This window comes from Schistocerca cancellata, chromosome 4 (genome assembly GCF_023864275.1).
Source record: "Schistocerca cancellata isolate TAMUIC-IGC-003103 chromosome 4, iqSchCanc2.1, whole genome shotgun sequence".
NCBI lineage: Eukaryota > Metazoa > Arthropoda > Insecta > Orthoptera > Acrididae > Schistocerca > Schistocerca cancellata.
Window position 1 is genome coordinate 755,698,583 of NC_064629.1, and position 15,809 is coordinate 755,714,391.

Consider the following 15,809-nt stretch of genomic DNA (forward strand, 5'->3'; position numbering starts at 1 on the left):
GATGAGTTGCACTACAATTAGAAGTTTAAATATAATGTATTTCTAATTAACAATTTAACAATAAGAGGTTTCAAAATAACACTGAGGAAATACCAATTCCCCCAAAAATAGTTCCATCAGATCAATCAATGCACTCTGATGATGCATTAGTAGTGAACTCTTCAATGGGATATAAAATATTTGATAATGTTTTGCTGTATTGAAAATTCTCTATTGTAAACTCAGAAATAGACATGAAATTCTGGACAAGAGTGTTCACTAAACAAATACTGAACATGTTAATGGCATTAATAATAGGAAGATATATTGTACAAGCTCACTGCCTCTTATTAGCAAGAATTATCAGTGGCTCATATAAGACAAACAGTAAGATGTAAATCAGAAAAAATCATCAGAATTATAATGTGTTGCACTTATTTGCAACATATCTATAAAAAATACAACCAAATAATTCCATCAAGTCTGGCGAGTTGCTACAAAAATATCTACATGAAAAATTTGTGATAAACATACTACACCTGTTATTATTAATGCAGTAGCAAATATCTAACACAAAATGCAGACAGAAAAAGCTGAAAACACATTTTGGTGTTTTAACAATTGGTTCACGAGTAATCATGCACATCTTACCTTTATTTGAGTTTACTGACCTACAAAAAAAGTACCTGCATACATGGTATTAAGTTGAAAACATTTAGAGTTTGGTGTTTTGACAACTGGTTTCTGAGTAATCATGCATATCTTACCTTTATTTGGGTTATTGACCTACAACAAAGTACTTGCATACACGATATTAGTATTTTTATGACAAAATCAAAGGGTACTATACAACACAACCATGATGTCATTATTCTCTGGACACTCTCCAGATTCTTAGGTCAGTACAGAGCTTGCAAACTGATTACATTTTATAGATCTTTAACACCAAAATATATCACATATTAAGTGACTTTTGTGACAAAGTAAGAAAACAGGCACCACAGACCATAGTACTGGCACCACTTCAGCCTTTTGTATGTCAACTTGGATTTCTTTCCAGTGCCACTCAAGTAAGTTAGCTATAAATGCATGAGCTAAAAAATCTAAATACCAACAATGAATTTCACTGGGAGCTGGGCAAGTAAACAAAAATGTCAATTGCGGGTAAAGGCAGATCAGTAAACATACAGTAATTGATTCAGACTCTTAAGTTAAGCAAAAGAAATGAATGTGAAATACTGATTGTGTGTTAAACTAAGTACTGAAACCAGTGGAATAAAAAAACAGGGGAAATTTAACATCATACAACAAATACGAGCATATAAAAGACCAGAAACAAGTTATTACACTTCTTACGTACAGTCTCTAGTTAAAATGAACTATGTATGTCATATCCTGATATGGAAAATGTGTATTTTGAAGATATGATTTAGCTATTTATGAAAAATTGACATTTTTATTGCTCAAGTCATATTCCCTCATTACAGATATTCCCTGTACAAATTCACATCAGCTATTGGGAACTAAATTTGTCTTGGTTATTCTTCATTATCTACTTAAGTATGATAAAAATACACATGGTTAGGCCTTTACTTAACCCACCCACGGAGTCCTTATTTGCAGAAATCTGCAAGTTGGTACAGAGGTCATGATTTGACTTTGGGAACTAGTGTTTTATCATTTGAGATGTGCTTGGCCCATATAAATAACTTCAGTCGAAAAAAGGACTTCTCAAGTCAAGTCCTGATACAAGATTATCTCTCCTTGATATTCTCTCTATATCGTCTACTGCTGTCTCCAGTCACCCTTCCAGCCTTCACAACATCCTTATGATACTGCACAATATTTCAAGACATCAGCTGGACCCAAAACATTTGTACTGCAAAACATGTCCCATGCACCCGTCAACTTCCTTCTACTCTAGGTCCACCACTGGAACATCGTACAGCATTAAAGGCAGGGGTGCGTGTACGCCAAACTGATAGAACACTTGAGTGCAAACAGAAGAACCATCAGTCCCAAAATGTCAGATATCTAGTTGCTTAGCATGTTCAGTCCTTTTCATCATCTCTGAACTGGAGCTTATGACATGCTTACTAATTTACTTTTTTTGACCTCCTACTAATTGTGGCCCCTTTTTTCCACATTTGGCTTCCTCTCTGCTCACAACGGGTGGAATAACTCTTAGCCTGTTCTTAAAGAACACTAACAGATTTTTTGAGTCATTATCCTATCGTAATGTGAACCCTTTCCCTATTAAGCACAATCCACATGGTATTGTATAATATTGAAGTATATGGTGGTAATGCTTCAGATCAATAAACCCTTACATCTTAACAATGACACCAATTTTATCTCCTACAAAACACACTCAAACAATAACAGAACCCCAAACTGTGTTGATTTTTCTAAAATTTTAATTTTTTATTTAAGAATAGAGGCACATAGTTTCCAAGTTTTTTCAAAAGTTGATGAGTACAAAGATGGAAGTTGAAAGTTCTGTTGATAAACACATTAAAAGTGATTTTTTCCATTTCTTTTTTATCTTTAACTTTTAACTGCAAAGAAATGTGTTCATTTTACATAGAAATACCATACTGTACTACAAAACAATACTTAAGTATTATACTTTTTCGTAAATGTTTGATAATCAGAAATACAAAATAGCAACAAATGTCAATGAAATATAACACAAAATACTGGCTACAAAGATACTGAACTGAAAATCTATTAATCACTTTCAACACAGTTATTATAAAACTCTTCTGTTCCTTCTGGTATGTTAAAATGCCTCATAAGTTTTAAGACATACTTTTTCTTTTCCTAGGCGAACCATGTTCTTCTCCAAGGTGACTGCTTCTTCACTTTCTTGCTGCAGTTCCTGAATTTTCCATACCTCGACCTCTACAGGACTTCCATTATAAGTGTCTGATACTGACAACAATACCTCCTCCTTAGACACTTCATAAGCCATCACTTGCTGAGCAGTTATTTTGAAAGGGCTTTTAGTGAACTGGACTTGAGATCCTATGATCCCCAACCCATATTTAGTATCTTGATGCTGCCATGTTGTCCCAGCACCTTAAAGTGTACAGTGTGTGGAAGAACATCTTTCCTTTTCCAGTAGCCTTTACCCAATCTACCAAAGACTCTGTCAGGATTATAGCTGTGACAACAAACAGGGAAATAAGATACCAGCTTATTAAATTTTCTGCTTTCCTGCATGATGGTGCCCATCACTACTGTATTTTTATTTTGACTAGTACAGGAGGCAGAAAGTAAATTAATTTCATTCAGACTGTTTTCTGGCTAGGATGCCTTCAGGTTTCTGAGAAAATCCAATAGAGCAGTGGTTACTTGCATGCATACTTTCGGTCCTTCTGTTTCAAGCCTAGTATAAAAATGAATCAGTTCCTTTGTCTGTGCTCAGGAATGAATCATAATGCACAAATTCTGTTGCCATGTCTGTCTGGAACAGAATAATTCACCAATTGAGAACTTTGGTTTTGGCTGATTCCACTGTATTGCATAGAATGTTTTTGCAACAAGGCTGTGCAACCTGTGTTTTGTTGACAAACCTGGCTCAAAATGACAATAATCATCTATTTATTTCTATCATTGGTTCTGGTGGCAAGCATTTGCTTACGGCTTGTGTTCCTTTTTCTGCTTTCCTCTCATATTATCATTGACAATGAGATTCTACACTGTGGGTCTCCCTTCGGGTCTCTCAGAAGCAACATACAGTTTGAATTTATTGAATTTTACTTTATCTGGCTAAGAGCAAATGTCAACTTCTGACAAAATCATTTCATGGCAAAAAGCTTTATTTGTAACTACAAAAATCTAAATTTGTGTGTGTGTGACATATACTATTTCATGTGAATTATCAACCAATGGTCTCACAACATGGTGTTACTAGGAAGATCCAGCTATGTTGTCATAATTTTTTGTATCTTATCTTCAAGGTCCTTACATGAAATGTATGTGGATCACAGTAGAATTGTTCTGCAGTCAGCTTCAAAAGCCTGTTCTCTAAATTTTCTCAATAGTTTTCCTCAAAAAGAACATCACCTTCCCTCCAGAGATTCCCATTTGAGTTCCTGAAGCATCTTGTGAATTGTTCAAACCTACCATTATGAAATCTAACAGCCCACTTCTGAATTGCTTCAGTGTCTTCATTTAATCCAACCCAGTATGTATCCCAGACACTCGAGCAGTACTCAAGAGTATGTCACACAGCATTCTATGTGCAGTCTCCTATCCAGATTAACCACATTTTCCCAAAAGTCTTCCAATAAACCTATGTCAACAATTTGCCTTCTTTACCATTACCCTTGTGCTCATTCCATTTCATATTGCTTTGCAATGTTACCAAATTAATTGTAATCACCAATAATTTTTGCCACACGAAACAATATCACCACTGTTAAAAGTTGGTAATTGTACTGCAAACACTACACCAATTGCAGGATTAGATGTATTTTTCTCCATTTCAGACCGCTCAGTCACAAATCCTCTTTATATTATGCCCAAAATTATTCATTCTTACATATTTTTTCCAACGTAAAACATCAACTTCTCTAGCCATATCGAATGTTGAAATAACTTGCAGGAATGCAGCAGGGTGATATTGTCTGATGAAAGTTAGACAAACTCTGCAGTAGAAGAGTGAGATTTCAATGTGCACTTTTATTTTTGTTGCAGCATCAAGACCATAATGTCATTTCAGTGTTTGCCAAAGTAATTCTCCTGTTGCTAATTACAACAAGCTCTCATTTGTGAGAGCCTTGATTATACTTGGTGACAGCTGGATTTTGTTTCTAGAGTGCAGCTGCTAAGGTCATTATCTGGTAGCATTCTTGTGAGTTATTTGATTATTGCATCAATGTTCAGCACATATATGGGTTCTTTTCTTTAACCAAGCATATTAAATACTACCAGAGTCACCCCATAATTCTTTTCAACAAATCTGATCTAAAAGTGTACTGTGTTTTGAAATATGCCTAGTATTGAATTTCTCAAAGCCTTTCACATTTTCAAACAGTTCTTTGTATATATATTAAACGGAATTCTCAAATTCGAAAATTCTCAATGCCTAGTTTCTTTTACTATGGCACAATGAAATGCAATCGCATACCAAAGTATTCTGTGCAAAATGGCTCATAATACTTACCACTATTTGATTTCAAAGAGTTTGCAGGAGCACAGAAAGAAAAGGAAAAAATAATGAAGGGATTATACATAAATTATCTTTGGCATATTTGGGTCTACATCTGAAACAAATTACTTGTATGAGTACATTTTTCCAACAAAAAGTTAAAGTCAGTCCCATATTCAGGAAATGGGGCAGATGTGGGAATCGTGCACTGCTGTTCTGGCAAATATCCTAGAGGAGGCGGTTTACCATTACCTTCCTCTGAACTGTAACTGAGTGCCAAGTGTATATCTGTGCTGTGTAGATGACTGTGATAAGAGCTTTTACAGAGAAAGGGTGATACCTGCTGCTGTCACATAGCCTACACCTTCTGAGAAGTAATAACAGGTCCACCAAGCTAAACATCCACATTCAACAGAGGGATCACTATCAACAATGTTACATTCTTTCACTCGTTGAGACACTGTAGATAGCTTTGGAATTTAATACAGGACTGCAAAGTTGGTGATTATGAACTTTGTCACAACCTTCCCTCCGTTTGCTGGCTAAATGCTGGTAGTGAAAATTTCTTCCACTACCAGGATTCAAATGAGTAACCTCTGAGTCAAGCACTGCCACACAGGTGTGACTAAGGAGATGGGCCTCCCAGCATTAGCTGTATTTATTAATAACAGCTCTAGTGATTGCCTACTTTTGATGCTATAAGTATCAAGCACACATAATCAATTAGATTATCAAATGGAAAGTCCTGGATGGAATATAAAAAAACTGAATCCCAGGTAAATGTAGCTATGTATAGGTATAGAAACTAGTTCTGAAGGAGGATGTCATCCAAAAGCTTAGCAATGTTTTCACTCTTGTTTATGTGCCAATCAACTGCTAAGCACCCCAACTACAAGCTGTGTTCTTACATTTACTCCTTCAATTATTTAAACGCCATCAAATGGTCATTTGATGGTTTCACATGACTGACAATGCATGTCAGTCACTAAATATGCTGATTTGTGTGGTTTGTAATATTGCCATGGAACCAATACGCTTTTATTTTGTGGTGCATGATACAGGATCTAATTGACTGCATATACCTGATAATGACCAAGGCATTGACACTGGAGAGTTACTTGAGTGATTATTAATAAGTACAGACAATGGAAGAATAACATTCTTATACAAGTATATTACATCATCTATCTATCTATCTATCTATCTATCCATCTATCCATTTTAGTTCCCGTGATGGAGAAATACCTCCATATGGACTTTTTCAATTTGTTGTGATTTTCTGCAATATGCATTTGTGATGCTCCTGCACGTTTCCTAATGTCATCTATCTGCAGTCTATTAGGTTACAGCCTCTACATTTACTTATCACTTTGAATTTACCAGAGGACTTCCTTGGGCCATCTACTGTCTATTCATCTGGATGCATGTTCAGCCAACCTCAACTTCATTTGCATTACAGTTACAATTATGTCTTCTGCTCTAGTCTGTCAGCTGGTCTATTTCTTTGTTTCCTTGACTCATCCACTGGTTTCCAATATGCTTCACTCAGTTCTCTGCTTGCTGAGTAGTCCTTAGTTTTTGCATAGAGTAAAGGGGATAAGGGACATTTTGAAAATTTCTATGAAAGTGGAAAACCAAGAAAAGCTGGAAATATATTAGCAGGTCTATGCAATATGCCCCATATTTTAACAAAAATATGCGTTTTGATGGGAGAACAAATATCTCTCACTGAAGTCAGTATGTGTTGCTGTGAAACTCCCCAACTAATTAAAACTATGTGCAAACCATGAATCTTTTGACATACTGCTTTTGATCATCATTTCACCAAGTTACATATTCTTTACTGAAAGGCAAATTTTCAATGAAATCATCTGATTGCATATTCAAATACTTTATAAGTAGTAAATTTGTAGATATGCCATGAGAAGATAACCAGTCCCAATGGAACCATTGATGTAAAATAGCCAATAATACACTAGTTGTTCAAAGGATTCATCGAAGTTCAGTGTTAGTCTCTTGCACTTCAAGATTTATTTTGAGATCAGAGAATATTCACAGTTTTGAAAAGGAAACAGCAGAATTGCCCAAGAGTTGTATTTGTCTCATTTAGATTAATAATATTCAGCACATAGATATCATATTTGGCACTTTTATTCTGAAATTTCAGTTTTATTATTCTTTCCTCAAAGATAATTCCCAAAGGGCAATTAAAAGCAACAGTTATGCACAGACATCCTGATAAATGTAGTAAGTAGAAATGATAAGAATGGAACACATCAAAATTATACTCCCTGATTTTAATTGGGATATTGTTGTTAATTGTTGTAAAGAATGAACAATTTCTAGTTTATTGGTACTGCACTGGTGTTAAAGAGTTGAGAGAGACTTCCAAATTGCTAATAACTGAAGTGTGCTGTGGCATAATGCATACAATCTCAGTACATGAGCTGCTACATCATCAGACTAACAATTAATAAATCAGAATTAAATTTCAGTTTTTTGAGGTTGTTCACCTGAATATCTTTTATAGAGAGATATTGCCTCATAATATATCTTACCCTGTTTCACTGGGAATTCTTTGAATAGTACAGTTGTTGAACTAACCAACATCTGTCGGCTTCATTTGTCAATTTTATGACAAGTTTTCACATATGCTGAGGATTCCTTTGGTTTTGCTCAGTACTATGTCTCCTTTCTGTAAATCTTTTTCTCCATACACATCAGTGTAAAATACTTTTGTATATCCATGTGCGGTGCACAAGAAATATTAAACAATGACATATTTATTGCATTTAAATACTCCCATTACTAGAGGGTAGTGTATTTCTTACTTTTGATTCTAACAAAATCTATATTATGTAACAAAATGAACAGTTATATGACTGCATGGTTCTGTTCTTTCAAACATGTCTGAAAGAAAAGACATAATGTGGAAATCGCATCTGTGATACATACTATGTAAATTGAGGTAAACGGGGGAGAAAGGAAAGGGAAGGGAAGGAATTGATTATATCAGCTGCATCAGGACTTTATGAGGAATCAGCAGTGTATGCCAGACTGGGACTCAAAATTGGGATCTCCTGCATATTAGGCAGTTGCATTAACCTCTGCAGTACCTAGACACAGTGTTAGTCACAAATGTGTGTACTATCTGAGCACTGGCCACTGTGGCCGAGTGGTTCTATGCGCTTCAGTCTGGAACCGCACTGCTGCTACGATTGCAGGTTCGAATCCTGTCTCTGGCATGAATGTGTGTGTTGTCCTTAGGTTAGTTAGGTTTAAGTAGTTCTAAATCTAGGGGACTGATGACCTCAGATGTTAAGTCCCATAGTGCTTAGGGCCATTTGACCAGACCTACATTCTCACATAGTGCCACCACTTATTCGCAGGCCCAATACGTGTCCTCCATGCTCGCTAATTTTAGATTCCCACTGGAGGTCAAACATAAATGTGCATCTGCATTGATGGTTGTGGATTCATAGCCCATCAAGGTGCATCACTTATATGAATGCTTGGTGTCTGCAGATGCACATTTATGTTCGACCTTCAGCCGGAATCTAGAATTAGAAAGCACGGACAACATGGACAGGGAGTGTAGATAAGTGGTGGCACTAGGTGGGTATGTAGGTCAGCTGATGAGCATGCCAAGATATTCCATGTATTTGTGATTAACATTGTGTCTGGATGGGCAGTGGTTAACACAACTATCTAGTACGCAGGAGATCCCAGGTTCAAAACTTGGTCTGGTATATATTTTCAGTCATTGCCGTTGATTTCGCATACAGCCCCGATGCAGCTGATATCATCAGTTCCTTCCCTTTCCTTTCCTTTTCCCCAATCCACCTCCAGTTTACATAAAACTGAACAGTTTCACACACACTTGAATCTTTAGCATGCAGTCTTAGTAGAACTACAAGTTATCACATCATTTCCACCAAAAGAATATGAACTAATAAGTTATGATAACTTTTATCGTTGCATAAGCATACCGGGTTAGTTTAAAAACTGCTTATACGAGGTTATTTCTAAATATTTGTTTCCTACAAGATGGTGTGTGATGTATCTAACAGAAGATGAAAGTATTATATTATGCTGAAACACAACCTTACAATTCTGTAAATTCCCTTGACAACTATATTAGCACTAGTAACATATTTACAGTTAGCGCAGCATTAAAATGTAGAAAATTATGTGTCATTTTCATGCTAAAATTATTTAAATAAATTATTCAATTGCCTTTCTTCTATTATCATGCAATGTTTCACTTTTCCAGTTTATGAGAAAAGAACACTGAGCCAATCTGGTAAATGACACAGGATGTGTCAGCATGAAACAACAATCACAAAACAAAGCAGTGTTCATAATTAGTTCTACAGTTACTAATAGCAAACAATTTTAGGAAAGTGAGGTGAACATGGAACATCAATGTACTTAAAGTGTGATGATAGCTGTAACTAAAGTACAGTACCTCGAGACACTGAGATGCAAGCTTAGGCTGTCTTTTTAGAGTTTCCTACGGAGAGCATGAGTGAGAAAAGAAAGAAAATACACCTATCAGTGTCAGAGGATTTTATTCTCTTGTGTCACTTGTATATGCATGTAAACATTCAACAAATAAATATATAAATTATTACAAAGCTAATGTGCATTGATTCTCTAAAGTATGGGGTCTTGCTTAGAAATACTCTGAGCTTCTCATTTCATCAGTCTGTGCTATAATTTTTTTTAAATGTGAAAGAATTTGAATTACAGGCAAGTAGAAAAAAATAGAGCAGCTCACAACACAATTCTGTTCTACAGCTGATATAATGAGAAGCAACATAACAATATGCAAATTGATACAAATATAATCTATGTGAAGAAATAAACAGTAGAAAGTCATTATTTGCAGAGTGTGATACAAACATGCAAGAAATATCAACAGTAAATTTCACTGACTCACACACACACACACACACACACACACACACACACACGCACACACAAACTCATGAGGAGATCAAGCTAACTTCAGATGTTGAGCTTCACTGACAACATCTCTGAACCTGTAACAGGATTACAGGCAAGGCAGTAACATCATGGTTTTGTATAGCTGGAGCAGGCTCCTTGGATATGGGAACAAGAGGCACTGAGCTTCTGTTCAACATATCTTTCACAATACACAACCTGCTTGCTTTTGAAATTTATGACAGCTAACAGTATATCTTCTTTGCCATAGTACAAATAGATGAAAAATCCAAGCTTAGTAGAGAAAGGAGTAGTGGATGATGCAGTAGCAGAAGAAGAAGAAGAAGAAGAAGAAGAAGGTCTAGCAGTTTACACAATGGCTGCATTCAGCAAAACAAATCAGGATGTAGTTGTTCATGAGAGATAGATGGAACATGAAGATGGTTTGAGAGATTCCCTATGTTTATCTTGATTTGAGAAATAGCTCATGAAGGTTGATATTTCTTCTCCTGCTTCAAATAAGTACAGATTTTCTATCAGTCGTTAATGACAATTTGAGTTTTCATGGACTAATATATGTCAATATACATTTTTCATTTATTACAGAATGGTTTTGATGTAAGAGGAAATATTAACAGTCACACACAAAATGCAATTCACAGGTAATGAAGAAACACACAAATTATTCTTATTTTTCCAAATAATAGTGGTGAAGTAAATAATCATAATCATATTGGTTTGATCAAGGGAATAATTATTTTTAATAATACAGAATATTCACTGACTGTTACACTGTTCACAAACATAACAGTGCAAATAATTCTGTTTAGGTTTTGTAACATTATTGAAGACAAAAAATTACAGTGAAATCATGATCATCATGGATACTAATTGGAATAACATTCTACTGTCCCAAGATAACCCATTTGCAGTCTCTCAGAAAAATGTACCACTGGCACAGAAAGAATTTTCCACATACAAGGTACCTTATTTATCAGTTCAAGCATTCCACTCAACTTTGTTCACCTGCACTCTGCTGACCTTACCATGCTTAAACTCTCAACAGACGAAGGTTTCACTTGTACCTGACAATTATAAAGGGTCTTCACTAACTCTCATATGTTACAACACATGTAAAAATTGCAACTATATAATTTCATTTTATTGTACCCATAAAATTTCTTCTTCCACTAAGGTCTTTATCTTGAATTCATTCAACAGTTCAACTCTCCTCAGGTAATTGTTTGGATGGTTCCCTTGACAATCTGAATGCCAATTTCTCTCCTCCTCCCTTGTCTTTTCAAGCTAGCATATTATTTTTCTACAAAAATTAAAAATAAATACCATGATAAATTAGTATAAGTAATGGCCAGACCAGGCCAACTACATAAAATGTTGCAAATACCCATGTCCAAAATTATAAGCTATTTGTGCTGAGGTCAACAATCCTTTGATATGTTAGGGTATTGAGCATTGGCAGTGCAGAAATTCATTTCTGTTCATTTATTCTTACTGACAGCTTAGTGGTTGTTCCAAAAACTGAGCACTAATGGCCACATCAACTGGTACTCTCTCTCTCTCTCTCTCTCTCTCTCTCTCTCTCTCTCTCTCTCTCGAAGAGGGTCTGATTAGAAATACGGCTGTGGGGGTGCTGTAGGTGGTGTGGTTCAGATGGTGCACAGGGTAGCAAAAGAGAAGACACAAGGTGCTAGAATAACTGATCACTATAATAAAACAGAATGGGAGGAGAATTATAGTTTACAGTCAACAGGTTGCTCAAGCTGCACTATGGGTAGCATGGTAAAAACAGCAGACAGAAAGGGTGACAATTTGTGATGTTAGAAAATCATGTCAGCAAAGTTGGGTGATATGCTACAGAGCCAGTTAGTGCTGTGGAACACACGGATAATTGCAAGGCATGACTGTAGTTAGAGAACCAACAGAATATTCATGAAGTGACTTAGCATCACATCAGAGAACTGTGTTCTGTAGCTGAAAGTAGCTTTTGAATAAAGTAAAATATCAATAGAAATGTATTTGATTTATTAATTACATAATCTGCTCTGTGAACTTTCTGCCATTATATACTCACACCTACACGGTTTGGACCTGAATGTGGAAACACTGTAAGATACGCCTGGTTGAACATAAATGCAGGTGCTAGCCAAGCATGCAGTTTACACTTTAGTAACTGACTATGAATGGCACCTGTTCAATATTTTGAATACATTGTAAGCATCAGTTGTGACCAGAAAAGTGTTCTGTGTAGTTGTGAGTACAGGTATGTCTGAGCTAAGTTAATTTGAATTGAAAGCGGGCAACTTGTTTTTGGTCGTATGGAGGGTGCTTTTGTAACCAAGGCAGCTGAAGTGTTGGGAGTTCAAAGAGGCACCATTTCAGCAATTTATACTGCATACAGGGTAATTGGAAAAACACCAACTGTTAAGTCACAACACAGACAAAAGTGTGTTTTGAGGGATCATCGTGTATGGTCACTGAAGAGGATTGTGATAAAAATAATAGAACAACCACTGAAAATGTCATTGCAGAACTGAATGTCACACTTGTAAGTTGTGTCTGCAGCAACGTAACATGAAGTAAGATTCAGAAGCAGGGAATTGCAGGGTGAGCTGGAATGTCAAAACCACACATCAGTGATCCACATGCCCAAATGTGCTGAAGCCATAAAACCTGGACTATGGAGTAATGGAAGAAAGTCATTTGGTAGATGAGTCTTTTTTCACACTGTTTCCAACTTAGGGCTGAGCTTATGTCTCTAGAGTGAAACATGGTGGAGGTTCGGTGATGATATAGGCAGCTGGATCATGGTATTCCATGAGCCCCATGGTTACTCTGCAAGGTCTCATTACAGCCAAGGATTATGTGACCATTTTGGCTGATGAGGTCCATACCATGGTACAAATGTTTGTGGCGCTGTGTTCCAAGATTACAGCACCCTGTTCAGACAGCTTGTACAATTCAGGATTGGTTTTGTGAGCATGAGGATGAATTGTTGCACCTCCCCTGACCACCATAGTTACAAGATCACAATATTATTAAGCCTTTGTGGTCTAATTAGGGGAGACTGGTGCATGTTTGCTATACACTTTCACCATCGTTACCTGAATGTGCCACAGTTTTGCAGGAAGAGTGGTATAGGATGTCCTGAAAATCATAGAGGTACTGTATGTATGCGTTCTGAGATGACCAGAAGCTGTTTTTAATGCCAGTAGCTTCCCTACACCATATTAGGCATGGTAATGTGTTCTGTTTCTTTTGTTTCCATAATTGTTGCTCATTCTTGTACATTTCCATATGATGTAGCTGCATCATTTGCCCCTCTTTTTATTCCATTCATGATTGTCATTCAGATGAAATGATTATAAAGTAATTTCACAGGTAGTCCTTATGTGGCTGTTATGTATGTATGTATGTACATGTGTATTTACATGTGTAGGATAGTAATAAACTCTTTGAAAATTCTGATAGAATCAACTTTAAAGAAAAGTAAGAAACATTTCAATGACACACAAAACATTTCTCTCTGTGTGTTACACTGAGGTTTATGAGCATTATATGATGCCCTTGTGCTGCAGTAAAGTAGCTTCATTTACCCAGAGTCATTTAAACAAAACCTTCACGGCTAATAAAAAATTTTCTACTTGTTTGTACAGCCCTGTTTTGCATTTTAAAGCTTGTCAGTGTTAAGTGTATGTCTCATAATTTGATACCTTGACATTAAATCCTTCCAAAATGAACCTGTCAGCTAATGACATATTAATTAAAACAGTATCTATTTTACAGATACTGCTCCTGTTGGCAAGTTCACTGATTTGGTAAGTCAAGGTCAATCACTTATAATGCAATTTATTATTTGCAGCAAACTTCTCTTTCTGGTCAGAATTGAGTTTGAGCCATGCATGGTAAATCCCACCTACTGAATGTTTGTAGTGATTCCAATGCAATGACAATACAAATTAACTACAACAGGCAATCACAAAAATCATATTTTAGGTCTCTATGTGGTAAATCAATACCCTGCATTAGTTCAGTGAAATACACATTTATGCAACAAGTCAAGAAACTACATTACCATAATCATACATCTTAAACTTATCTTGAGTGTTTTCCATCTTTCTTTCTATCCATACTTAGCTATTTTGTGAAAATGGGACACTTAAAAATATTAACCCTACAGATTTGACAATCTTAGAAGGCAAATCAACATCTACCAACTACATCTCGAACACGAGAAATACTGAAAAAATATAATAGTTAATAGATGTGGTTGCACATTAAAACATTTGCACATTAAATAATGCGAAGGATGAACACAACACTTGATACGATTTTCAGATCAGATAAGACACAACCACGCACAGTAAAATGCTTGGTGTTCAAACCACTTTCGGGGTGAAGACTACTTTTATTCAGATCTTCTACTGAGTTTATGCCTGGTGAGCTGCGAGAGATAACAGTTTGTTCATCACTCTGCTGCATAGACGACAAGAGAATTCTAGCATTAAATTAATCAAGAGAACAATAAACTTCGATCACTATGCAGGTGTTCTGCTGTGTGATTTCCAGAGTTTCTCAACACTGTGAAAGTAAATTTCAAACCGACTGGTTAAATAGTTCTTGGCAAGTCTGAGAAAGTTATCTGCCACAGAAGAAGCCACGTTCAGTGGAACAGTGAACCCCAGAGAAAATATATTCCAATTGGTAATACTTCCTCATGCAGTGTGTACTGTATAAAGGATGGTGTGGAGGTGGGGGGGGGGGGGGGGGGGTATATTCAGTATGAGATGAGGTTGTTCAAATAGTAAAGGGTAAAGCAGTAAGACACAAATAATGTTTACTCCATACCCAGATTTCAGTCAGAGTGTGGCCATCTTCAATACAGTAAATGTAGGTTAAAACCTTAAAACCACTTATATATGCACACAGTTTAGTTGGGACGTAATTGGTTTTAATGTCTGAAATTACATTTAGTGCACTGAAAATAGCCACAAACTGGCCTTGGTAAAACCCTGAACCATTATATCTGTAGTCTGAAACTCACATTGCCAATTGAAATATGGAATCCTGCAAAGAAAATGAAATAAAGTTGACCATCTGTCATAGTGTTTGAGAAATCTATAATTTAGAGGAAGATCTAGAATGCATTTAAGGAAATTTCTGCAGTAGCACACAGTATCAAACTTTGAATCCATATATTAGAACATGCCCAGTGTCTATAACATTTTTTATATAGCTCCATAGGATTTCATACACGTGTGATGGAAAGAATTCCAATACAATGTAAGAAGTTATTCACAAAATAAAAATTATTTCTGTATTAGTTGTGGCAGTGTATGTAAATGTAGTCATAGTTGCTGAGATAGTAATAAATGAAAAAGAAGAATAAGTAACAGTAAGTTGTGGTTGTGGTGGTGGTGGTGGTGGTGGTGGTGGTGGTGGTGGTGGCGGCGGCGGCAGTAGTAGTAGTAGTAGTAGTAGTAGTAGTAGTGGTAGTTACCATACTGTTACTATGGAATTAAATTACTCTCTCTTTTTGTAAAACACATCATGGTTGCTGTTGACTGTAATACTCTTTAACTGAACAACCCACTATTACAATTTTGGCCATATGGCCATTACCAAGAGGAAATAAAGCTTTAGCAATGTCAAAACCTAAAAATCATTTGACATACAATTGTTTCCACTTAATAATGACCATATGGTC

At 36.1% G+C, this 15,809-nt stretch overlaps 1 protein-coding gene across 3 annotated transcripts in view; it reads right to left on the minus strand.

The window, feature by feature from the left end:
• Window positions 1-15,809, minus strand: part of LOC126184515 (tyrosine-protein phosphatase 99A-like) — a 472,724-nt gene that overhangs the window by 54,032 nt on the left and 402,883 nt on the right. For 2 of the 3 annotated variants that reach the window (XM_049926907.1, XM_049926909.1), the window contains one exon: window positions 9,606-9,650. The exons of the other annotated variant lie outside the window; for it this stretch is intronic. In XM_049926907.1, the coding sequence (XP_049782864.1) occupies window positions 9,606-9,650 (45 nt within the window). The remainder of the gene's footprint in view (window positions 1-9,605; window positions 9,651-15,809) is intronic. 3 annotated transcript variants of the gene reach the window in all.